The sequence below is a fragment of the Gorilla gorilla genome, chromosome 3, assembly GCF_029281585.2.
Source record: "Gorilla gorilla gorilla isolate KB3781 chromosome 3, NHGRI_mGorGor1-v2.1_pri, whole genome shotgun sequence".
NCBI classification, from domain to species: Eukaryota; Metazoa; Chordata; class Mammalia; order Primates; family Hominidae; genus Gorilla; species Gorilla gorilla.
The window spans coordinates 212,300,866-212,327,317 of NC_073227.2; the positions used below are offsets into that span (position 1 = coordinate 212,300,866).

The 26,452-nt window shown below is 47.4% G+C and overlaps 1 protein-coding gene and 1 long non-coding RNA gene across 3 annotated transcripts in view; both read left to right on the forward strand.

Annotated features, from left to right (window-relative positions):
* The first annotated feature begins 125 nt into the window (after positions 1–125).
* Positions 126–26,452, forward strand: part of LOC129532857 (uncharacterized) — a 28,512-nt gene continuing 2,185 nt past the window's right edge. The window contains exons 1-5 of one of the 2 annotated variants that reach the window (XR_008678786.2): positions 126–1,611; positions 15,887–16,038; positions 22,782–22,929; positions 23,715–23,938; positions 24,940–25,868. This is a non-coding gene — a long non-coding RNA (uncharacterized lncRNA). The remainder of the gene's footprint in view (positions 1,612–15,886; positions 16,039–22,781; positions 22,930–23,714; positions 23,939–24,939; positions 25,869–26,452) is intronic. The other variant, XR_008678788.2, reaches the window with a different exon arrangement.
* LOC101149305 (forkhead box protein D4-like 1) lies at positions 5,601–8,933 on the forward strand. Its single transcript, XM_019034072.4, is given in 2 exon segments — positions 5,601–7,787; positions 7,790–8,933. Coding segments are annotated over 2 exon segments (1,383 nt in total). The 5' UTR covers positions 5,601–6,916; the 3' UTR covers positions 8,302–8,933.

Sequence of the window (26,452 nt, forward strand, 5' to 3'; positions counted from 1 at the left end):
CCCCGAGGGAGGCTGCCCGGCCGAAGGCCTGAAGGACCCCGCCGGGGCGCTGGCTGCCCAGCGCGGCGCCTGGCGGGAGGGCCGCAGGGAGTGCGCATGCGGCCGAGTGCGGGACTGGGGCTCCTGGCTGTGGGTGTGGTACTGAGGCTTCAGCGGGTGCCGCCCGCCTAGAGGGAGTGGAGCGGTGAGCACGTCAGGGGTGGGGGGCGCAGGTCAAGCTTTCACCAGTTTTTAATTCTTTGATGGGGTAAATTTGAGCAATTTTCTCGACTTGTCGACATTCGTTATTAACTGAGCAGGAATTAGGAGAGGAAGCCGGTCCTCTCCACACAGCCCAGCAGGTACGCCGCCCATGTGCCTGTGGAGAAGAGGTTCCTGTGGGGCAGACAGGGGTGGACCAAGTAGCTGTGAGATTTCTTCTGAAGAAAACACACAAGGAGGAAGCGAGTGAGCTCAGTGGAGGAGGGGCGCTACCCCAGGGGAGGTCCCCATGCATGGGCTTGTGAACCTCGAATATGTGAGACGGTCTCAGTCAATTTAGAAAGTTTATTTTGCCAAGGTTGAGGACGCACGCCCGTGACACAGCCTCAGGAGGTCTTGACATGTGCCAAAGGTGGTCGGGACACAGCTTGCTTTTATACATGTTAGGGAGACAGGAGACATCAATATATGTAAGATGAACGTTGGTTCCCTCGGGAAAGGCGGGACAACTCGAAGCAGGGAGGGGGCTTCCAGGTCACAGGTAGGTGAGAGACAAACTGTTGTATTCTTTTGGGTTTCTGAATAGCCTCCGCAAAGGAGGCTATCACATATTAACCTATCTCAGTGAGCAGAGGGGTGACTTTGAATAGAAGGGGAGGCAGGTTTGCCCTAAGCAGTTCCCAGCTTTTTTCCCTTTAGCTTAGTGATTTTGGGGCCCCCAGATTCATTTTCCTTTCACAGGCTAGACAGCTTTAGGAACTGAAAGGTTCACGAGGCTGTAACGAAGATTCGAGTTGCTCCAGGTGAGCCTGGGCCACAACAGCACGCAGGACCTGGGGGCCCACGAGGGGCTCCTGGGAGGGTTCGGGAAAGGGATCTGTGAACCCTATCTGAGATGGTTTCAGGTAATTTAGAAAGACGTGCACCCGTGAGACAGCCTCAGGAGGTCTTGACGACATGTGCCCAAGGTGGTCAGGGCACAGCTTGGTTTTAGGGAGACATGAGACATCAATCAATATATGTAAGAAGTACGTTGCTTCCATCCAGAAAGTTGGGGACAACTGGAAGCAGGGAGGGGGCTTCCAAGGTCACAGGTAGGTGAGAGACAAAGGTTGCATTGTTTTGAGTTTCTGATTAGCCTCTCCAAAGCAGGGAATCAGATATGCACGTATCTTAGTGAGGAGATAGGTGACTTGGAATAGAAAGGGAGGCAGGTTTGTCCTGAGCAGTTCCCAGCTTGACTTTTCCTTTAGCTTAGTAATTTTGGGGCCCCCAGATTTTCCTTTGAGAGAGCCTACGACTAGATTTGCATCTTTACGTCCTGCGCGGAGGCTGCTACACACATGCAGAAGTCATGCTGGTGGCCTGGACAGTGAAGGGAGAGAAGTGGATTTGGGAGACATTTAGGAGGTAAGATTGCTAGGACCTTGGTGATAGCTTGGACATGGAGGGTGGAGGAGGAGGGGTGTCTGGCAGATAATGCTCTTAGGTTACCACCTGGGATATTAGGGAGAGGGAGCAGGCTGGTTTTTGTTTGTTAGGCAGAACTTGGTTTTGCGGTGCAGTAGGGTGCCTGGAGCCGAAAGCCTGACTTCCTCATACAGGCCAGACCCCACATGTGACTGCCAGGCCACTTTGAGGCTGAGAGAGATGGTTTTGTCTGGCCTCTGTCCTGCACGTGTTTACGGATGACCTCTGTGTTGGCAGATTTGGGGGTCCACCAGATGGGATCCTGTGAAGAGACCTCAAAGGTCTTTAGTCCAATCTATAAAACATTTTTATGTTGATTATATCATTTCCACAATCAAAGATGAATAAAAGATACAGAGGTGTATTTAGTGAATCAGGTTGATGGTGCACCTGCACTAGGCAGTGTTTTAGTTCGTTGAGACACCAAGAAGTTGAGACAATCCTTTACCTCAGAGTTTTGTGTCTGTAAGTCCTGCTGTTGAGAGCTGTGTGTGTTAAAATGTCTGATTTGGGCAGGTGAGATCTGGGCCCTCTGTAAGGTTAGGTAACAGGAGGTTGGTGTCCAGCAAATATTCAGTGCGCCATCAACATCCCAGTTCTTGTCCACCAATCTTCCAATTCTAGGACTGATGCGGAGGCCCTCAGAGCGACTTCAGAGGAGAAGTAGTATGCTCTGTGGCTATCTTGTTTTGGAGTGTAAATTGTAAATCCTCTGCAAACAAAAAGTTGGAAACAAGTAGTGTTTTGGCTTGAGTTTCCTGTAAATGGCTTACAGTCGTATAAACCAGAGCATGTATACCACAGGGCAACACGAGTGTCCCTCTATCACCCTTTCTCCCAGTGGCCTAGGTGGAGATGTAAACAGAATACTGTGTGCAGCCTCACTATGTGACAGTCCAGTGCTTTGAGCTTGGAGTGTCATCAGGGAAGGGCCCCTGACTTGGAAGGCTGCTGCGTCTCGCTCTGTGACAGGAGGCACAACATGGCCTTGGTCTTATGAAGACCTTTGGTGCCCTAGTTCATTGTAGTCCTGATTAGCCTGATGCAGGTGCTGGGCCCTTGTTCTGGAGGTGAGAAAACACCCTGGGCTTCCACTGCATGGCTGGCACTCTGAGCTTTCAGGTGCCTCTTTGGGGACTGATACAGAGTCCTGTGCCAGATGCAGTGGTGCACACCTGCCAAGGGTCCCTGCTTCTACTGGAGAATCTGGACACATGTAAAAGGTAAGAAAGGCTAAGGGTAGGAGTTAGGGTTAGGGTTAAGCTTGGGGCTGGGGTTGAGGTTGTGTTTAGGGTTATGGTTAGGGTTGTGGTTGTGTTTAGGGTTATGATTCGGGTTTGGCGTTAGGAGTTAGGGCTAGGGATAGGGTTTTAGCGTTAGGGTTAGGGTTGGGGTTACAGTTACGGTTTAGGGTTAGGGGTCAGGGTCAGGGTTATGGTTAGGGGTTGGGGTTAGGGGTTAGGGTTACAGTCACGGTCAGGGTCAGAGTTTTAGGGTCAGGGTCACGGTCGGGTCAGGGTTAGGGGTTAGGGTGAGGGTGAGGGTGAGGGTTGGGTTAGGGTGATGGTGAGGGTGAGGGGTGAGGGTTAGGGTTAGGGTTAGGGTTAGGGTCAGGGTCAGAGTCATGGTTAGGGGTTAGGGTCAGGGTCAGGGGTTAGGGTTAGGGGTTAGGGTTAGGGGTTATGGTTAGGGGTTGGGGTTAGGGTTAGGTTTAGGATTAGGGGTTATGGTTAGGGTTAGGGTTAGGGTACTGTAAATAATTTCACATTATTACTAATAATAAATTATTATTTGTATTACATTATTACATAATGTAAAGGCTATTAAGACATGTTTGTCTTCAACAACACATTTCAAAGAAGATCAAGTTTGTACGTAACACTAGAGGCATTTCTTATCAAAAGGATTGAATAATGGAAATAAGTTTCTACTGGGTATATTTCAAGCATTTATTTATTACTTTAGTTACGAATTCCAATATACTTTAAAATGGTATTTGTTTTACAGCATACATAAAATGTAGCAAATCAGTACTGTAAAACATTTAACATTCATACAATTATATATAATATCCTATTTTTTAAAGAATGGTATTTCACAAAAATATCTTTTGAAATTGGCTTTGGAGTTTACATGTACTGAACATGAAAGTTTATAATAATGATGATACAACTTTCAACACTGTCATTTTTTCTTAGAACTTCAGCTGATTGCAGAGATATAATGATTACATTGTTATTAAATTTTTTTAACACAAGTAAGTGTCACCATTTTATGACATGAAATAAAAGGTTGTGACTGTTATTGATGTTGATGTTGACGACCTGATCACCTGGCTGAAGGAGTGTTTGTCAGGTTTCTCCATTGTAAAGTTACTCTTTTCCCCCATTTCATACTGTGCTCTTTGGAAGGAAATCACTATGCACAGCCCACACTAAAGGAATGGGGAGTTGTAGTGTACTTTCTTGGGAGTGGTCTACATAATTAATTGAAATTCTTCTGCAAGGGACAGTTGTCCCTTTCGCTTTATTAGTTCGATCATTTATGTTTATCAGTGTGGACACATGAATATTTTATACTTTGGGTTACAATTTAATACTACTTTATTTTGTTGCTCAAATGATCCCAGCTTTGACCATTGGGAACTCTTTCAGTTATCTCCTGTTCCCCCCTTTGACATACCCCCATCGATGTCGGTTTTGTGTTTTGTTTTTGAGCACCTCCTTATTTTTCTCCTGTATTTTTAAATAACCCCAATCCCTATTGAAGCTGGCGCTAGGAAAACTAACAATACTCCCTTTCCCAGGTCATCCGATTCCTATGCTGATGGAGGAAATGTGCCTCACATGCCAGGGGCGCTGGGGAGGAGGCGTCTGGGATTTTGTGGTTGAATAAGACACCTGGCCTGGCCCTCCTGGAGCTTAGTTTAGTAGGTCACACAAGCAGTCATTGGTAAATTTGGGATTCAAACAAATCTGTTAGGCTCAAACCTGTCTGTTATTTGTCCTCCAAGCTTCATATAAACTGAGGAGCCTTAAAGGGTAAAAACTTCAGGAGCAGCAAAGTTTCAAAAAAAGATCAGCAAGAAAGCTCTTTTCCAGATTTTATCCTGAAGGCACTAGCTACTTTAAGCTATTTTTTTATTATATTTTGCCCTTGCAGTTGGCGTTTGATTTCTCACTGAACATTCATTGTCATAATTATAGACACTATGTGACTATCAAGGACATAATATTCTTTCATGCTGCATTTTTATTAGATGGCACCTCAAAGTTTTCCCAAGTAGGTGGGTTTTAAATTATGAATATATACCGTGGCATAGTATCTTACTTAGTATTTTAATAAGATCCTTATTTATATAACAAATATTTTTTTATTCCTCTGTAGTGCTACTTTAGTCTCTGAGCTAATTTTCATGAAGCCAATCTAAAAATCATGTTACTTCTAAAGATGTGGAGCGAGTGAGATGAACAGTTGTGCTGTCATATTGCCCCTCCCCAGTGCAGATAGTGAATGAGGACCCACTGATTTAAAGGCAACACTGCAGCCCCTTCTTGCCTCATTGAAGTCCCAAGTTTTATTACAGTAAAAGCACTTAATGTTGACATTTCTGAAAGAATGAAGAGGCCGGGCACGGCGGCTCACGCCGGTAATCCCAGCACTTTGGGAGACTGAGGCAAGCGGATCATGAGGTCAGGACATCGAGACCATCCTGGCTAACACGGTGAAACCCCGTCTCTACTAAAAATACAAAAAATTAGCCAGGCGTGGTGCCGAGCGCCTGTAGTCCCATCTACTTGGGAGGCTGAGGCAGGAGAATGGCGTGAACCCAGGAGGCGGAGCTTGCAATGAGCTGAGATCGCCCCACTGCACTCCAGCCGGGGCAACAGAGCGACTCCGTCTCAAAAAAAAAAAAAAAAAAAAAAAAAGGAAAAAAAGAATGAAGAGCCAGAGCCAGGCATAGTGGCATGCCTGTAGTCCCACCTACTCAGGAGGCTGAGGCGGGAGGATCACTGGAGCCCAGGAATTCAAAGCCAGCCTGCGCAACATAGACCCTGTCTCTAAAAATGAATTGGTTATAAAGGATGAAGAAAGGAAGGAGGAAAGGGAGAGAGAGAAGCCCTTGTAGAGTGGGTGCATTTCTTGTATGTGGGGCCACTTTGTAAGAACAGGATTTTTCAAACTGGGCCCATACTGGCATGTGTGAAATCAATTTAGTTGGTTATGGCCATTTATTTTAAAAGGAAATATCAGTGATCACTATAGTGTAAGTATATTGTTTCGTGAAAGCCATCTTAGTTATGTATTATGTCTGTATGTGTAAGATTGTGATATAAAATGTATTTCTGTGGTTAAATATTCAAAGAAATTGGAGAACCATTGCTACAAGGGGACAGAGGACTCCGTGTGAGCTCTCCTGCCTTCCCTGAATAAACTTACACAATTTAGTGCTGGGACATTTGAACCTTTTCTGAAAATTTGGGTCAGGGAGAGCATCTTGGGGAGGTGGGAAGGAAGGTAGAAGGAGCAAAGCAACACCCCCCTGAAGCCTGGGAATATTGTCAGAACCTTAAATATAATTCAGCTCACCATTCTGGGTAAGGACAGACTCTACCAATGAAAATGGGTGATTACCAGCTGTGAAACACAAAAACATACTTTTACGGTTACACATTCCTTTACAAACAACCGTGTACATTTCAGCCTCCTGCCCCACCATTTCTTTTCTCCAGGAGGGAAGGCTGCATGTCGAGGTGGTCATAGAATGTTGAGTATCATACTTTCCTACCTCGCTTTTATTTGCGCGGGTTTAAATGCGCCTTAACAGAACCCGTGCAAAGGCTTGCCAACTGTCTGGCTGCACCGGATGAGTAGAGCATCTTCCTTGGTGGCAGGTGAGTGCGAGGAGGAGGGGGCTGGGCTTTTCTCCGGACGGGTGTTTGCCCAGAAGACCATCATCCCTGGACTACGTTAGGAGGAAGTGGCACCGCTCCGAGGTACGGGAAGAAGGGTTATAAAGGGGGGAGTCCACCACACATGGTCTTGAAGAAGCTTTTATAAAAGGCAAAGGCATCTTTGCCGGACGTTGTTGCAAAGGAGTAGAAACAAGCAGACGAAAACATCCCAAAGGGTAACCATTAGCGTTCCTGCTTCTTGCAACATTCATCCCAGGCTTCCAGCTCAGCCCGCCCCAGGCCAGGTGATCGGCCGCCACATCCCCTGAGACTAAAGCACCTGCTCCTCCATGAACTTGCCAAGAGCTGAGCGGCTTCGCTCCACACCGCAGCGCAGCCTCCGGGACTCCGATGGGGAAGACGGTAAAATTGATATCCTGGGAGAGGAGGAAGATGAAGACGAGGTGGAAGACGAGGAGGAGGAGGCGAGCCAGCAGTTCCTAGAGCAGTCGCTCCAGCCGGGGCTGCAGGTGGCCCGGTGGGGCGGGGTTGCGCTTCCCCGAGAGCACATCGAGGGCGGCGGCGGCCCGAGCGACCCCTCAGAGTTTGGCACCAAGTTCAGGGCACCGCCAAGGTCTGCGGCGGCCTCTGAAGATGCCCGGCAGCCGGCAAAGCCCCCCTACTCGTACATCGCGCTCATCACCATGGCCATCCTGCAAAACCCGCACAAGCGCCTCACGCTCAGCGGCATCTGCGCCTTCATTAGTGGCCGCTTCCCCTACTACCGCCGCAAGTTCCCCGCCTGGCAGAACAGCATCCGCCACAACCTCTCGCTGAACGACTGCTTCGTTAAGATCCCCCGCGAGCCGGGCCACCCAGGCAAGGGCAACTACTGGAGCCTGGACCCCGCCTCCCAGGACATGTTCGACAATGGCAGCTTTCTCCGGCGCAGGAAGCGTTTCAAGCGCCACCAACTGACCCCGGGAGCCCACCTGCCCCACCCCTTCCCTCTACCTGCGGCACAAGCCGCCCTGCACAACCCCCGCCCAGGCCCTCTGCTTGGGGCCCCTGCCCCGCCGCAGCCAGTCCCGGGGGCCTACCCCAACACCGCCCCCGGGAGACGCCCTTACGCTCTGCTGCACCCGCATCCTCTTCGCTACCTACTGCTCTCGGCCCCCGCCTATGCCGGGGCACCGAAGAAAGCAGAAGGCGCGGACCTGGCGACCCCGGCACCCTTCCCGTGCTGCAGCCCTCACTTGGTCCTCAGCCTTGGGAGGAGGGCAAGGGTCTGGCGTCGCCACCGGGAGGCGGATGCATCTCTTTCAGCATTGAGAGTATTATGCAAGGGGTCAGGGGAGCGGGTACAGGGGCTGCGCAGAGTTTGTCCCCGACCGCGTGGAGCTACTGCCACCTGCTCCAGCGACCATCAAGCCTGTTGCATCCCCAAACCGCTGCCCCTTTGCTGCAAGTGTCCGCCGCCGCCGCTGCTCGGACAATTTTGCAGCAATAGTAGCAACATCAGGAGGAGGACTGCGCCAACCGCTGCGCTCCCACCAAGGGCGCGGTGCTGGGCGGGCACCTGTCGGCCGCGTCGGCGCTGCTGAGGTATCAGGCAGTGGCAGAGGGCTCTAGGCTGACATCGCTGGCTGCCCCTTTGGGCAGAGAGGGGACCTCACCAGTTTTTTTAGTATCGCCCATGCCCAGTTCCCTGGCCAACTCCGCAGGGCCCTCCTAGAGCCAGGTGGGAGTGGGGAGCGACCCGCAGCTGCTCACTCCACCTTGCGCGGCCCATACTGGGCGTGTGCATCTGAATCCCGCTGGAGAGCAAACACGAACTTCTGTTCGCTGCAAAATGGTTAGAAAGAAACAGCTGGATTACGTTCCTTTAAAAACCACCTGAAAGTAACCATCGCAGGGCGTCAAGTCATCTTTTCTTGCCTTCGGTTGTGGCTTCTATGGCTTTCCCGATTTGCACATTTCCTGGGGTACTATGAACGTGAGTGGGGTAGTTTGTTCTGGCATTAAAAGAAAAACAAGCAAGCAAACAAAAACACAGCCTCCGATGCCAAACATGTTCCCCCTTCTTCACTTCCTTGGAACTGGAAGTATTATTCCTAAGTCTAGTGCAAAATGCTTCTACTCTCTGTGTCTTCCTGATAGGGATGTTTAATGTAAGTAGGATATTAATTTCAGAACACTGATTTCTTATCTGTGTGTCTGACGTGCCATCTTTAATGTTAAAATTAAGGTGTTAAAATTAAGCCTAGTTATATAGACGAAATAAAATGCTAAGTCACTACACTACATCGTTTATTTTCTATTACGTCTCATTCTTCCCTTTCTAAATGGAACTTTTTAAAACCTACATTATTTTCCCTCAAACAATTTATTTTCACAATTCATATTTATTATAGATAGCAGAAGTAATCCATTTTAATATGGCCTTTAAAAATTCCAAATATTTGAGGTTGAAAATGTCCTGGCTTTTAAAATAGGAAATTTACTATTTATGAGACTTCTAAAAGAAAAGAATAGGAGGGCATGTAAATATATTCTCCATTTATTTTTCATCACCCCCCAACAAGCTGAAAAACCATTTGAGATCAATTTGGAATGTAGTGGCCAACATGTACTCAGGGAAAATAAAAGGCTATAAATATATATATATATATATATATGTTTTTTAAGCACTAGAATTTTCAAAACTTATTTCTTAAAAAAAAAAAAACTCTGAAAAGACTTTGCAACTAGAAAGGTTTAAGTGTTACTCGGCGTCAGGGGACGGAGTGGGGGGAAACCAGACAAGAACGCCCATCATGAATTGCTCCCCACAAAGAAAACAAATTTCTAGGAACTTGGCCGTTTTCCCCTGTCCTGAGTGGGGTTCCTGATTCCGTGCCGCTATGAGGGAAGCTGCTCTGTGAATGTGAGAAAGTTTTTCCTCCAGCCCCCATCTACTCCCCACCCCCAGCTATGAATTTCTTATTTCAGGAGGGAGGACAAACATGGAGACACACATTTTTACAGTAGTCTAATTGGCCGATTTTTCTCCGGCTTCTCTTCTCCATCCCGTCTCTTGGAATTTCTTGGCATGCCCTACCTGAGATCCCCTACGGGAGATTTCCTCTTGGCTCCTGCGGTTCTGAGGACGTTCTGAAAAGTTCCCAAGCCCCACCTTTGGTAGCTGCCCAGACCCCAGCTTCCAATTATTCCCTCTTCTTTGCACAGGTAGCCGTCAGCCCCATAGCACCACCAGCGTCCAAAATAGACCACTTTTAGCAAATCCGGCAGGGCTGGGGCAGTCTAAGAGTTTGGAAACAAACTGAGAATAGAGGGGTCCTATTTCATGCCAGGTTCTCCCTGGTTTACGTTCCAACTCCCCTCTGTCCGTTGTGCGAAAACGTCTCCAGGCCTACCTTCATTCATTTACTGTCAACAAACGTCCTGGGAGAGCGGCTACAGCCGGCCGCTGAACCCAGAGGGGACTTTCTCTAGGCTTTCTTGGCACCCTCCCAATTATCTTCCTTCTCTTGCCTGAGGGCAGACCAACACAGCTACGAACATGGGTGACTGAGTGTCAGACCCCTTCCCGGAACCGCCTCCAAGCTCCTAATTTTTGCCTAATGTTAAACCATATCCAAAGATGAATATTTAAACCATCAATTCAGTGGCGGAGTAAATTAAACGTTATTCTCCGATCAAACAGGAGCTTCGGGTCCACCTGTTTGGAAGCACCCAGGCGGCTTGGAGAGGTCCGGCCTTCGGGTGCGACCCGCAGGGGTTGCCTTGCCCGGCTCGCGGAACGGAGGTTTACGTGTCGCAACTACGAACCCACCAACGACACCAAGCACTTGCCGGGCAGACCAGGCGTCGTGGAGGCGCCCCAGCCCCCCACCCCCCCGCAACGACGCGTCCCAGAGGTGCCTAGTGCTTGGCGCGGTGACCAGACCTGGCCGCCTTCCTGACTGCACAGAGCGAGAGGCCACACTCTGGATCCCAGGCCGGGTCCCTGCGGTTCTGGAAGGGAGGTCCCGGACGCCTCCCAGATCTCGGGCTTCCGTAACCCTGAGGCTGGGTTTTAAAATCACGGCTCTTCCAAGTTACAAGAAGAGTCCATGGTCAAGGGTCAAGGGTGGTCTTCGACCCTCGGGATCGTCTTCTTGAGAAATGGCTGAGAGCTAAGCCTAGAGCTGCCCAGGGAAGGAAGCCAAAGAGCTGGAGCCGAGCGCGAAGGGCTGGGAGGCGCGGGGAGGCCCCTTACCCCCGCCCCCCCCCCACACTGTCCTGCCCGCTAATAAAGCTGATAATAGTAACAGTATCGGCCAACTGTTTCCCCCCTGCTCCTGGTCTGCCAGGCACCGGATCCTCCTTCAGCATTCCCAGCACTCACTGAAGAAGACACTATGGAATTCTCCGTTTTCCAGACTAGAAATAAGGAACTCCGGGAAATGAAGAAACTCGCCCGACGACCCTCAGGCAGTAGCACCCGGCCAGGTTTGCTTTCTGAACCACTAACTCCACTCGCGCACGCCACCTTTCCTGCCTGGGCCTCTGGCGGGTCGCAGGGGTGGAAGCCTGACCTGGGCCAGGGCCCGGATTTCTTCCTCCTGGCCTCTGTGCCACCGCCCCCGGTGCCAGGAAGCGCTTTTCTCTCGCCGAGACCCAGACGCGCCGAAAGACTCGCGCGGTCAGTTCCCCGCCCCACGCCCTGGGCTGTGCGTTTTCTTGTCGCGCGGTCAGTTCCCCGCACCACGCCCTGGGCTGTGCGTGTTCTTGTCGCGCGGTCAGTTCCCCGCCCCACGCCCTGGGCTGTGCGTGTTCTTGTCGCGCGGTCAGTTCCCCGCCCCACGCCCTGGGCTGTGCGTTTTCTTGTCGCGCGGTCAGTTCCCGCCCCATGCCCTGGGCTGTGCGTGTTCTTGTCGCGCGGTCAGTTCCCCGCCCCACGCCCTGGGCTGTGCGTTTTTTACCAGCCTCTGCCGAGTGCGGGCAACGGCGCCGCCAGACTCCCCCAGACTGCGCTCCGGCTCACGCCCGACCAGAGCACCTGCTTCACAGGGGGGTGTTCTGCGCGTCCTTCCTCCCCGGTGTGATTTTCGTTCTTTTTCCTCTCGTGGTTCCCAAGAACCCAGGCACCCCTCGACGTCGGTGCCGGCGGTACCGGGAATCCCTCCCCCGGACTCCCTGCCGGCCCGAAGCCACCTTCTAATCCCAGCCGCCTTCCCAAGGCGGCGGAGGTGGGCAGCTCCGGGCTCCGCGCCGCCCCGCGAAGCCGGAATTTCTCTTCGGAGTCTCGCTACAGCTCTCCACTTCGTCGCCCCGCACTGGATCCTGGTAGCGTGAAACTTGCCCAGGAAGCTGGGCTGCGCTGGCCCGGGGGGAAGGTCCAAGAGATGAGGGGGCCGGGACGCGGGGCTGTCGCAACCACTGGCCCTCTGCGAACCCTCGGGCCGGCAGGTTCGGGACTATCGGGGTGGGAGTGGAGGCGGTGGCCGCTGAGAGTAGAGAGAACGTCCAGGAACCGGTGGACTAGGGGTCCCCGGCGGCTGGCCGAGGGTTGCAAGCAGAGGGGACTGTCGGTTGCCAGCAAGTCCCGAGCAGATGCCTTCTGGCAGGGCAGTCACATTCTACAGTGCCGATTCTGTGTACATTGAGTATCCAAAATGCATAAAATCTGTTTATACATTGGAATGTAGCTTATGATTCCAAAATCTCATCTCCAGGCTGCCTAGATCACACGGCCCCGTTTCATTCATTTTTACTTAATAACGGTCGTTAGACAATTGAGAGAAACAGCAGAAACCACGAGAAAAATAATGGAATCAAACGGCGGTAAGGACTGACAAGGCTGGCGGGGAGATTTAGCAAATGGTGGCTTCTGAGAGTTTGCACCAGTCCTTCACCACGTTTTATTGGAAGTGTGGAGAGTCATGATTCTCATTCCTCCCCAGCCTTCCGGAAAAACGCTCAGAAATTTCTTTCCACATTGACACCTGATTACAGTCTAAATAGTAACCTTATTCTGATTGTTAATGTAACCTTCTCGTAATTTCTACAAAAATACTTTAGTTTTTCTAGCTGTGTTTTCATGTAATCACTGAAATTATTTTTAATTGGTTTTAAGCATTCATTGATTCCATATACACCACCTGCAAAAAAGTTACATAGGTGATCGCTAACAATACTAGAATTCGCCCCATCCAAAGGAAACATTAGAGTAGAAAAAGAAAAAGGATTTGAGAATCCAGTATGAAATTCAGTTAATCATTACTTCCCTGTTACTCAACTACCTTAACATTGTCAGGTTTACCTGAACATAAACTTCATTTTCTTAATTGTTCTTAGAACGAAGGGATATGTTTATTGAAATCAGTAATTAAGAATATTTTGGGACAGTTATGATTTACTTAGCCAGTGAAGCAGTTTCTATTCCCAGATCCAGGCAAAGAGAACAATAAGATTAAACGTAGCCTAAGAGATTTCCTTTTTGTCAAATAATGTGATTTTGCTATGTATAGAGGAGATGTCTATATGTAAGGTCATATTTATGACCAGTAGTTCCTAAAATTAAGGGGACTATTATTGTGTTACTCAAGGTATCAGATGTATAGGATACATTATGTCATATTTCAAACAATGTTTATAAAGAGATTAGTATAATTAACCTGTATGTACTTCTCCTCTGGGCCAACCTTGTGTCTTCTTTAACTGCTGACAGTCCCCTCCCCACTGAATTATTTTGAATCAAATCCCAGATAGTCTATCATTGTATTGTATTTTTGAATATTTCTCTAAAAGATAATAATTCCATCAATGAGACTGGGTGCAGTGGCTCCTCCCTGTAATCCCAGCTCTTTGGGAGGCAGAGGTTGGAGGATCACTTTAGGCCAGGAGTTCAAGACCACCCTGAGCAACATAGCAAGACCCCATTTATAAAAAAGAAGATTCCCATCAATGTAACCACAATACCATTATCACACCTAAATAATCCATTAATAGCATCGGTTTATCCAGGCAATATTTAAATATCTTCAATTGTCTAAAAACTTTTTGTTTAGTTGGTTGGTTTGAATTAGAATGCTAATAAGGGTTATGTATTGTGTTTGGTTGATATGGGCTATTATATCTCTTTTAGATTTCCTCAATCCTCTTTTTTTGTTTCCCTTGCATTTTTTATGGGAGAAACTGAACTGTTTGTTCTGAAGAAGGTGACATTCTGGACTTTGTAGCTGCAGGTAATAGTTTTTTGGCAAGATATTCCCAGGGATAAGGTCGTTTATTCAGACTTTTGAATATTGGCAAATAATAATATTGTTTGTAGAGGGAGAAGGATTAGTCAAGATATTTTGAAGAATCAACTATTGAAAAAACAAATTTTTATCAGAGTAAGCATGGATCTGGTAAAGATTATGTGAAATTTTCCTAAATGCAAATACAATCTAAAATTGTAATGTCTTACAATTAAAAAATAGATTATTTTCCATATATTTATAGAAATATAAATGATCAATCCACTATTTCATTGACAATTTTAAATATAGTTTTATCTTGAGGAGAATAAAGTTTTTTATATCTTTAGTATTTTAGTTGAAGATCCAAAGACATTTTATGTTAAAACTTTAGGTTTTATATTGTTTTGTGTTTTAAAACATAAAATCTAAAATGTGGTAATATCCATGAGGTGCAGATAGAGTAATAGCACAAATTCTGTGTTCATGAAAATTCATTTTAGGATAACTTAATTAAAAGGACTCAGGATTTGAATGATATTAGATTAGACAGAAAAAAGTTCACTTGAGTGTAAGACATAAGTAATAAAAACCAAAGGTAGCTAACTTTTTTAGGCTTCTTCTTTCTTTAACGAGTATGCATATGAAATAAAATTTCCATGTCCATGTCCATTTTTCCATGGTACATAGGGCTTCTATAATTTCGTCTATTTCATCCTGCAGTTATTTTCACGGGTTTCTGTGTCCACCACTATCTGGAATCTCTGAGATGGTGAAAACGAAATCTTATTCTTCTTTATATTTCAAACAATTCCTAGCACATTATCAAAAATACCTGATAAAATTTATTGTGTCTGTAATACTGGTAAGCATGTAAAAGGGTGGTAAATATATAGGCTTTAAGTTTAGATAGATCTAAATATTATTAAAATTACCAAATTATTGTTTTTAAAAAGTATTAGTTTCCTAGGACAAATAGAGATTTTTAGATAAGGCTGGATTTGTAATACTTTAAGCAACAGGTTACAGTGCTTAAGTATTTAATGCCGATTTGGCAAGCAGCTGATGTTTTACATAATGCTGTCGGGTATTTTATATTTGCGTGTATTTTCTGATGCACTGGATCCAGCACTTCATGTCACGTCATATATCTGTTTATAATGTATACAAATGTATTTTCATATATATTTGATGTTTGATGGCTTTGAAACTTTAATCTTGAAATAGATTTTAAATTTTTATTAAAACTATTTAAATAATTACCGTAAGGAAAGAGCTCTTATTAGTTGAAAGAAAATGTAGATTCATGTTTCCTTGGAGACTAGTCTAGTTTCCAAGGATAGACGGCAGTGAGGAGTTGGGTATCTAGATGGAATTTCTGTTGGTTTGGATTCCAGCTCTGCTGCTTACCAGCTTTGTGACCTCAGGCAAACAACTTAACCTCTCCAAGCCTCAATTTCCCCATCTATCTAATGGTGATATTTATAAGTTTCGCCTTATAGGGCCATGGTGGGGGTTCCATGAAGTAGTGAATGTGAAGTGCTTAGCACAGTGCCTGGCACATACTCAATGCTCTATGCGTGTCAGCTAGTACTTAATGATGCTAATAGACATGATGTGTCCCGAAGCACGGACGGGATCTTGCCTGACGTCCTTCTCTCTGCGTCCTGGTCAGTCTTCACATGGTGGGCATCCTTTATTTCCGGTCACACACGGGTGGTACACAGAGCATGCTGTTTCTTTCCTGCCAGAAGGTTCCTGCTGCAGCTCTCCTGCTAGTTTAGCTTAGCCTTCCGGTTTGAGGGATGAGTCACCTATACCATCACTTCCCAGGACCAACAGGACCTTTCAGGAAAGCTATCCCTGCTTACACAGAGAATTGCCCTTGCCTAACACTGAAGCCTGGCAGAGTAACATGAAATAACCACAGCAATTCTAAAATTAGAATTAGCATGCCTAGAATAACAGGTATAACCTTCTCTTGTACTTTATCACTTGCTTCATTTCTGCTCAGCCTAATTTTCACTTGATGTGTAGATTTATTTTTTGTTCACCCATCCAGAAAATGTTGACTGAGGAATTACTCTGTGTTAGGTGCTGTTGTAGGAGCAAGGGATACAATGATGATCAAGGCAGATGCAGCCGTTACCTTCAGGTTGTGGAGTCCGGATACAGACTGGAGGCAGACAGCTGTAAGATGTGTGACAAATGCTGCGCTGGATCAGCCCATGGTATTAGGAGAGCAGGTAAGGAAGGGTGGGGATGGGAGCGGACAACCTGGAGGAAGAGGCACCTAAGCAGAGTCCGGAAGGCTGAGGAGGAGTCAGCAGGTAAAAGAGAGGTGAATCATGACATGCCATCTCAACTGTAGGGCACGGCTAGCTGGCTGACTTAGCTGCTGTAACACTGGATTTTTGCAAGAGTCCCTGAGTATTTCTCGTGGACTTGCGAACAAATCTGAGCAAGAAAACCACGTAATTTCTTTTATGCCCTGCCCAAGAAAGCCACCTGGAGGGGCAAGGGGACCTTAGCAGAAAGAAGCTGGAGGTGGGGGGAGAGCAGGGTGATATTACTCTCCATATGGTGGGGGGTGGACACCTCCCTGTCATATGGCTCGTAATATCCAGCAGGGGAGAGGGGTTGACTTTCCCCTACGTTGTTGGTAATATCACCCCCCTCTCTCCCGCTAAATATTAAGTACAATATCACAGGTGGGGTGTACACCCCCGGCGATGTTTGAAGTAATATCAACTTCTCCCCCTCTGGATGTTAGAAACAATATCACAGGGGGGTGTACACCCCCCTGCGATCCTGGGAGTAACATCATCCTCTTTCCCCCGGATATTAGGAACAATATCACAGGGAGGGGGCTGCACACCCCCTGCGATATTGGAAGTCATATCATCTTCTTTCTCCCCGGATATTAGGAACAATATCACAGAAGGTGTTTACAACTTCTGCAATGTTGGGAGTAATATCATCCTCTCTCACCCTAGATATTCAGAACAACATCACATGGGAATTGTACCCTTCTGTTTATTGAGAGTAATATCATCCTCTCCCTTTCTGTATATTAGAAACAATATCACAGAGGGCTGTGTACACCCCCAGGAATGCTTTGAGTAATATTATCCTCTCTCTGCCTGGATATTTGGAACAATATGACAGGAGTTGTGTACACCCACTGTGATATTCGGTTTAATATCAACTTCTATCCCCTGGATATTGGGAGTAATATCTATCTTTAGCCCCTGGATATTAGGAACAATATCACAGGAGGGCTGTATACACACGGCGCTATTGGGAGTAATATCATTTTCTCCACCCCTTGATATTAGGTACAATATAACAGTGGGGACGTGTACCCTCTGGGATATTGGGAGTAATATTAATCTCTTCCCCTGTGGATGTTAGGAACAATATCACAGAAGGGGTGTATACCCCCAGCGATATTGGGAGTAAGATCATCCTCTCCCAACTTGGATATTAGGAACAATATCACAGGGGAAGTGTAAAACCCCTGCGATATTGTGAGTAATATCATCCTCTCTCAAAATGGAGATTAGGAACAATATCACAGGAAAGGTGTACACCTCTTCTGATATTTGTGGTAATATCATCTCCTCCCCTCACTGATATTAGGAACGATATCACAAGGTGTGTACAGCCCCTGCGACATTGGGAGTAATATTATTCTCTCTTCCCCTGGATATTAGAAATAATATCACAGGCGGAGTGTACAGCCAACCCCCTGCGATATTGGGGGTAATACCATCCGCTTTTAGCCTGGATATTAGGAACAATATCACAGGGGGCTTGTACACTTCTTTTGATACTGGGAGTAATATCATCCTCTCCACAAGTAAATAGTAGGAAAAATATCAAAGAAGGTGTGTACACCGCTTGTGATATTGGGAGTAATATCATCCTACCTCACCTGGATATTAGAAAAAATATCGGGGGGCATTTACACCACCTGCGATATTGGGAGTAATATGATTTTCTACCCCAGTGGATATTTAGAACAATATCACAAGGGCAGTGTACACCCTCTGAGATATTGTGAGTAATATCGTTCTCACCCCGCCGCCCCCACCCCAGATATTAGGAACAATATAACAGGCAGATTATACACCTGCTGCAACATTGAAAGTAATATCATCCTTTCCCCCTGGATATTAGGAACAATATCTTATGGGGGGTTTACAGCCCATTCCATTTTGGGAGTAATATCAACTTCTTCATTGCTGGAAATAAGAAACAATATAGCAGTTCTGGTGTACACACCCTGTGATATGGGCAGTAATATCATAGACTGTCCCCCGGCGTATTAGGAACAATATCAAAAAGGGGTGTATACCCATAGCGATTTTGGGATTAATATCATACTCTCCCCCCTGGATATTAGGAACCATATCAAAGAAGGAGTGTCTACCCCTTGCGATAGTGACAGTAATATCATCCTCTCCCTCCCTGGATATTAAGAACAATACCACAGAATTGGTGTACACCCACTACAATCATGGGAGTAATGTCATCCTCTAACCCCTGGATATTAAAAACAATATCACAGAGGAGGTGTACACCCCTCGCGATATGGCCAGTAATATCATCGTCTCCTCCACTGCGTATTAGGAACAATATCAAAGGGGTGTGTACACCTCCTGCGCTATTGGGAGTAATGTCATTCTCTTTTCCCCTGAATATGAGGAATAATATCACTGATGGGGTGTACAACTCCTACGATATAGGCAGTAATATCATCCTCTCCCAACCTGGATATTAGGAACAAAATAACAGGACATGTACACCCCCTGCGATACTGGGAATAATATCATCCTCTCTCCCACTTAATATTAGAAACCATATCCCAGGAAGAGTGTAAACCCTCTGAGATATTGAGAGTAATATCATCCACTCCCTACCTAAATATTAAAAACAATGTCACGGGAGGGGTGTACACCCCTACAATATTGGGAGTAATATCATCCTCTCCCTCCCTAGATATTAGAAACAATATAAAAGGGGTCGCGTACACCCCCTGTGATATTGGGAGTAATATCATTCTAATCCCCCCTGGATATTAGGAAGAATATTATACAGGGGATGTACACCCCTTGACATATTGTGAGTCATATCATTTCTCTTCCCTTGGACATTAGGGACAACATCACGGGGGGGGGGGTGTCCCCTGTTATATTGAAATTATTATCATCCTCTCCCAAACTGAATATTAAAAACAACGTCACGGGGCTGCTGTGACTCCAGCAATATGGACAGTACTATCATTGTCTCCCTCCCTAAATATTAAGAACAGTATCACAAGAGGGGTGTACACCCCCTGCGATATGGCCAGTAATATCGTCGTCTCTACCTTTGGATACTAGGAACAACATCACAGAGGGTGTGTACACCCCTGCGATATTGGGCATAATGTTAGCCTCTCTTCCCCTGGATATAAGGAACAATATCCCTGGTCGGGGGAGGTGGAGTACATTAAGAACAATATCTGAAGGAGGTGGGTGTACACCCCCTGAGATATTGCGTGTAGTATCATCCTTTCTTTCCTAGGATATTAAGAACAATATCACAGGAGGGGTGTACAGCCCCTGCGATATTGGGAGTAATATCATCCCCTCCCCCTCTCTATATAAGGAACAATATCCCGGGGTGGGTGTACATCCCCTGCGATATTGGGCGTAATGTCATCGTCTCCCAACGTGGATATTGGCAATAATGTCCCAGGGGGGTGTACACCTTCTTCGATATTGGGAGTAGTATCGTCCTCTCCCGTCGGGATTGTAGACAAAATGTGGAAGGGGTTTTACAGCTCATGCGATATGGGCAGTAATATCATCCTCTCTCCACCTAGATATTAGGAACTATATCACAGGCGGCTGTACACTTCTTGCGGTATTGGGAGTAATATCATCCTCTCCCATCATGGATATTAAGAACAATATTACCAAAGAGGTGTACACCTCCTGCGATATTGACAGTAATATTTGGCTCTCCCCTTTGGGTTATTAGGAACAATGTCGCAGGAGGTGTGCACAAGCCCTGCGATATTGGGAGTCATATCATCCTCTCCCCCTGAATATAAGAAACAATATCACAGTGGGTGCGTACAGCCGCTGCGACATTGCCACCAGTATCATCCTCTCCCTCCCAGGATATAAGGAACAATGTCACAAGGGGGCGCACACCCCCTGCGATATTGGGGGTAATTTCTTCCTCTGCCCCGCTGGCTATTAGGAACAATGTCACAGAAGGGGTGTCCACTCCCTGCTATATTGGGAGTGAGATCTTCCTCTCCGTCCCTGAATATTAGGAACAATATCCCTAGGGAGTGTACACCTCCTGCAATAGTGAGACTAAGATCATCCTCTCGCCCCCTGGATATTAGGATCAATATCATAGGGGTGGTGTACACCCCCTGCGAAATTGGAAGAAATATCATCCTCTCCACCTTTGGACGTTAGGGACAGTATCACGGGGGAGGTCTACGCCCCCTGCGATATTGGGAGTCATATCATCCGCTCCCACCCAGGACATTAGGAACAAGATGACTGAACGGAGGTACACCCACAGCGATATTTTCAATAATGTCATCCTCTACGCCCTGGCAATTAGGAGAAACATCATAGAGGGGTGTACACTTTCAGCGACGTCGGGAGTAATATCCTCTCCCCCACAGATATCGGGAACAGTTATATTAATTATTAATATTAATAAATATATTAATAATTAATAGTAATCATCGATATTAATAATTGCAATAGAGATAGTAAAAGTTAATACGGATTAAAAATATTAACAATTACTATTAATAATAACAATATCACTATTAATAATAAAATAATGATATTATTAATCAGTGTTACATAAATCAGTCATAAGTGATGTTGGTAATAAAACAATAATTAATATTAAGATTAATAACTAATATTATTGACATTAATACAGATAATTTTAATCGTGCATAATCGTACATTTAAAATAATCATTAATGATTAATAACATTATACTATTAATTAATATTACCATTGATAATTATTAAGACTGATGTTTAACAATTAATAATATTAAGATTGATGCTTAATAATTAATCGTATTATTTCTCCTAATACCACAGGGGGTGTACACCTACCCGTGATATTGTTCCTAATATCCAGGGATGGAGAGCATGATATTAGTTTTAATATCTCAGTAGGTGTACACTCACCCTGTGACACTGATCCTAATATCCAGGGAGTAGAGTATGACATGACTCCCAACATAGCAATGAATGTACAGCCACCCGGTGATATTGCTCCTGATATTCACGGAAGAAGCGTAGGATATTACTTCCAAAATCGCAGGGAGTGTACACCTCTTCTGTGATATTGTTCCTGGTATCCCGAGGGGGAGAGGATGATAATAATTCCAGTAACGCAGGCTGTGATCACCCACCCTGTGATATTGTTATTAACATCCTGAAAGGGAGAGGATGATATTACTCCCCGTAATAGATAGATATTACTCCCCATAACAGAGCAGGAGGTGTACACCCACCCTGTGATATTGTTCCTAATATTCAGAGGCCGAGAGGTCGATATTACTCCCAATATGGCAGGAAGTGTACACCCCCGTGTGAGATGGTCCTTAATAATATTCCAAGGCGGAGGGGGAGATATTACTCCCAATATCGCAGAAAGTGTACCTCCCCAGGGATATTGTTCTCATGATCCTGGAGGGAAGAGGATGATGTCACTTTAAATATCACAGAAGGTGTGCACGCCCCCACTGATATCGGTTCTAATTTCCACGTGGGAGAGGAGGATGTGACGCCCAATCACACCTGCAGTAGAAACACAGCTATGATACTGTTCTTAATATTCAGGGAGGAAGACGATGATATTACTCCCAAAACAGACGGCTGTACACCCTCTGCACACCGAGGGTGTACCCCCATCTGTGAAATAGTTTATAATTTCCAGAGGTGGAGATGATATCACTCCGAATACCGTAAACAGGCTGTGAGTCCACCTTGGATCCTAAAAACCAGGGAGGGAAGAGGGGCTGGCAAGCACTCCCTGCATCGCGGGAGGTGTCTCACCCCCTTGCGATGGGGGTCCTAAGAGCCAGGGGGGGAAGAGGGGCTGGCTCTTACACCCCGCATCAAGGGGGGTCCCGGCTATGGGGGTCCTAAGAGCTAGTGGGGGAAGAGGGCCTGGCTCTTATTCCCCGACTCGCGAGGGATGCCTCCCCCCTCTGCGATGGGGGTCCCAAGAGCCACGGGGGAAGAGGGGCTGCCTCTCAGTCCCCGCCTCGCGGGGGGTGCCTCCTCCCTCTGCGATGGGGGTCCTAAGAGCCAGGGGGGGAAAGGAGCTGGCTCTCAGTCCCTGTCTCGCGGGGGGTGCCTCCCCCCGCCGGGATGGGGGTCCCAAGAGCCAGGGAGGGAAGAGGGGCTGGGTCTCAGTCACCGCCTCATGGGGGGTGCCTCTCCCCGCTGCGATGGGGTTCCTAATAGCCAGGGGGGGAAGAGGGGCTGGCTGTCAGTCACCACAGCATGGGGGGCCTTTCTGTTCTGGTTTTGCCCAAGAGTAAGCTTATTTGCATCTGGTTCTAGCAGGGCAGTTGCTGCCAAGGCCCTCAAACATGGGGGCCATCCTTTCGAATCTCTGTCTAGCTGTTTAGAGAGGTAGGTCACCGGCCTCAGCCAAGGCCCCACAGTTTGGGTTTAAAGTCCAGCTGCCATCTTTTCTCTGACGCATACAATGGAAAAGGCTTTGTGAGATCGGGTAGCCCCTGGGCTGGGGCTTTCAGAAGTTTTTCCTTTAAGTCATGAAAGACTTGCTGTTGTTGGAATCCCCATTCCAAATGTTCCTGGTCCCCGCCCCCTTTGTGATGTCATAGAAAGGCGTGGCTAATACTGCAAAGTTTGGGCTCCGCAGTCTACAAAACCCCACAGCTCCTAGGAATTCTCTCACCAGCCTTCTGCCCTTAGGCTCCGGAAGATTGCAAATGACCTGCTTTCTTTGGGATCCCGGGCTGCTTTCGGACACCTGTCGAATAGTAAATCCCAAGTAAGGTACCTGCGGTCGTCGGCAGATCTGAGTTTTCTTCTTGGACACCTAATACCCACAGCCCTCCAGGTCGGTCCTAAGGATCTTAGAATCCTCGATGGGGGTCATAAGCCGGGGAGGAAGAGGGACTGGCTCTCAGTCTCCGCCTCGCGGGGTGTGCCTCCCCCGTGTGATGGGGATGCTCAGAGTTGGGCGGGGAAGAAGGGCTGGCTCTCAGTCCCCGCCTCGCGGGGGGTGCCTCCCCCCCTGCGATGGGGGTCCTAAGAGAAATGGAGGGAAGAGGGGCTGGCTCTCAGTCCCCGCCACGAGGGGGGTGCCTCCCCCCCTGCGATGGGGGTCCCAAGAGCTGGGGGGGAAGAAGGGCTGACTCTCAGTCCCTGCCTCACGAGGGGTGCCTTGCTACCCTGCGATGGGGGTCCTAAGAGCCAGGCAGGGAAGAGGGGTTGGCTCCCAGTCCCCGCTGCGCGGGGGGTGCCTCCCCCCACAGCGATGGGGGTCCTAAGAGCCATGGGGGGAAGAGGGGTTGGCTCTCAGTCCCCGCCGCGCGGGGGGTGCCTCCCTCCCTCGCGATACGGATCCTAAGAGCCAGGGGGGGAACAGGGGCTGGCTCAGTCCCCGCCTCGCGGGGGGTGGCTCGCTCCCCTGAGATGGGCATCCTAAGAGCCAGGGGAGGAAGAGGGGGAGAGGATGATAATAATTTCAGCATCGCAGGCTGTGTTCACCCAGCCTGTTAAATTGTTATTAGTATCCTGAAAGGGAGAGGATGATATTACTCCCCATAACAGACAGATATGACTCCCCATCGTAGAGCACGAGGTGTACACCCGCCCTGTGATTTTATTCCTCATATTCAGAGACCGTGAGGTTGATGTCACTCCCAATATCGGAGGAAGTATGCACCCCCGTGTGAGATGGTCCTTAATAATATTCCACGGCGGAGGGGGTGATATGACTACATACATGGCAGAAAGTGGAAACCCCCCAGGGATATTATTCCCACGATCCTGGAGGGAAGAAGATGATGTTACTTTCAATATGACAGAAGGTGGATGAAGTGGTGGACTGCCCCTCCACACCTGTGAGTATTTCTAGTTGGGTGGGACCAGAGACTGAGGAAAGAAATAAGACACAGAGACAAAGTGTAAAGATACAACAGTGGGTCCAAGGGACTGGCGCTCAGCACACCAAGGACCTGCACCGGCACCAGCCTCTGAGTTCCCTCAGTTTTTATTGATTATGATTTTCATTATTTTAGCAGAAAGGAATGTAGTAGGAGAGCAGGGTGATGATAAGGAGAGAGTCAGCAGAAGACATGTGAGCAAAAGAATCTATGTCATAATTAGGTTCAAGGGAAGGTACTATGACTGGACGTGCACGTAAGCCAGATTTGTTTCTCTCCACCCAAACATCTCAGTGGAGTAAAGAAGAACAAGGCAGTGTTACTGCAAACATGTCTCGCCTCCCGCCACAGGGCAGCTTTTCTCCTATCTCAGAGTTGAACGAATGTACAATTGGGTTTGACACCGAGACATTCAGTTCCCAGGGGCAAGCAGGAGATAGTGGCCTTCCTCCATCTCAGCTGCAAGAGGCTTTCCTCTTTTACTAATCCACCTCAGCACAGACCCATTACGGGTGTCGGGCTGGGGGACAGTCAGGTCTTTCTCATCCCATGAGGCTATATTTCAGACTATCACATGGGGAGAAAGCTTGGACAATACCCTGCTTTCAAGGGCAGAGGTCCCTGCGGCTTTCCACAGTGCATTGTGTCCCCGGTTTATTGAGACTAGAGAATGGCGATGACTTTTACCAAGTATACTGCTGGTAACCATTTTGTTAACAAGGCACGTCCTGCACAGCCCTACATCCCTTAAACTTTGATTTTATACAACACATGTTTTTGTGAGCTCCAGGTTGGGTCTAAGTGGCTGGGGCCAAGCGGCTAGGGCAAAGCTACAAATTAAGAACATCTCAGCAAAGCAATTGTTTAAAGGACAGGTCTTTTTCAAAATGGAGTCTCTTATGTCTTTCCTTTCAACATGGACACAGTGACAGTCTGATCTCTCTTTCTTTTCCCTACAGGTGGACACGCCCCCACTGATATTCCTTCTAATTGCAACGTGGGAGAGGAGGATATGACAGGCGATATCGCAGGGAGTAGAAACACCCCTGTGATACTGTTCTTCATATTCAGGGATGAAGAGGATGATATTACTCCCAATACAGACGGGTGTACACCCTCTGTACACCGAGGGTGTACACCCATCTGTGAAAGAGTTCGTAATCTCCAGAGGGGGAGATGATATTACTCACAATATGGGAAAGAGGCTGTGAGTCCACGGAGGATCCTCAGAGCCAGCGGGGGAAGAGGGGCTGGCTCTCAGTCCCCACCTCAGGTGGGTGACTACCCCCACTGCGATGGGGGTCCTAAGAGCCAGTGGGGGAAGAGGGGCTGGCTCTGAGACCCCGCCTCGCGGGGGGTGCCTCCCCTTCCTGCGATGGGGGTCCTAAGAGCCAGCGGGGGAAGAGGAGCTGGCTCTCAGTCTCCGCCTCGCGAGGTGCCTCCCCACCTTGTCATCGGGGTCCTAAGAGCCAGGGGGGAAGAGGGGCTGGCTCTCTTTGTGGATGATTCTTTTTCCATTCTCATGCACTTTTCTTTTTTCTTTCTTTTTTTTTTTTTGAGACTGAGTCTTGCTCTGTTGCCCATGCTTTGCTGGATCTCGGGTGACTGCAACCACTGCCTCCCAGGTTCAAGAGATTCTCCTGCCTCAGCCTCCTGAGTAGCTGGGACTAGAGGCGTGTGTCAGCACACCCAGCTAATTTTTGTATTTTTAGTAGAGATGGGGTTTCACCATGTTTGCCAGGATGGTCTCTATCTCCTGACCTTGTGATCCACCCACCTCAGCCTCCCAAAGTGCTGGGATTGCAGGTGCGAGCCACCGGGTCCAGCCTCTCAGGCGATTTTCATACCTGCATACTCTGATCACTACTCTGTTAAACAGTCAAGGAGGGTAAGTATTATCTTCAGATTTCCAGAGCTCTTTCTCTGTACAGCCCTCTCCTCCTTAATATTCTGCCCTATGAATTCTAGCCACATTGGCCTTCCCAGACTCACAGTTCTGTCCTCTCAACTCAGGAAGATCTCTGAGCTCCATCTGCATTCTTTCTTCCTGTGCTGTGTCCTGGAAAGTTTTCTAAGGTGTTTGGGAGGTCAATTGTGGGGCTAGCCTCATTTGTTTCTCATTTGTTGATGATCACTGCCTTTTGATGCTTGATTCCAGTGATTGATTCCCTTTGTTGCTTGAGGGCCATAGTTTCATATATTTTGTCCAGTATTTTTGTTGTTTTAGGTCAGAAAGTAATTTTGGTCTCTGTTACTCCATCTTGGCCAGAAGTGTAAGACCTAACCATTTACACACCAAAATACTGCACACATAATTTTAGTTTAAGCCACTTTTTAAAAAATCTCCTTCATTTTCCATTTAGCATTCTATTTAGGGTATTACATTGGTTTTTTTGAAATTCTGTTATTGGCAGTTTCTATTGCCTATCAATCCCATTTAAAGATAGTGCATAGGGTATTCTAAAATAGCTG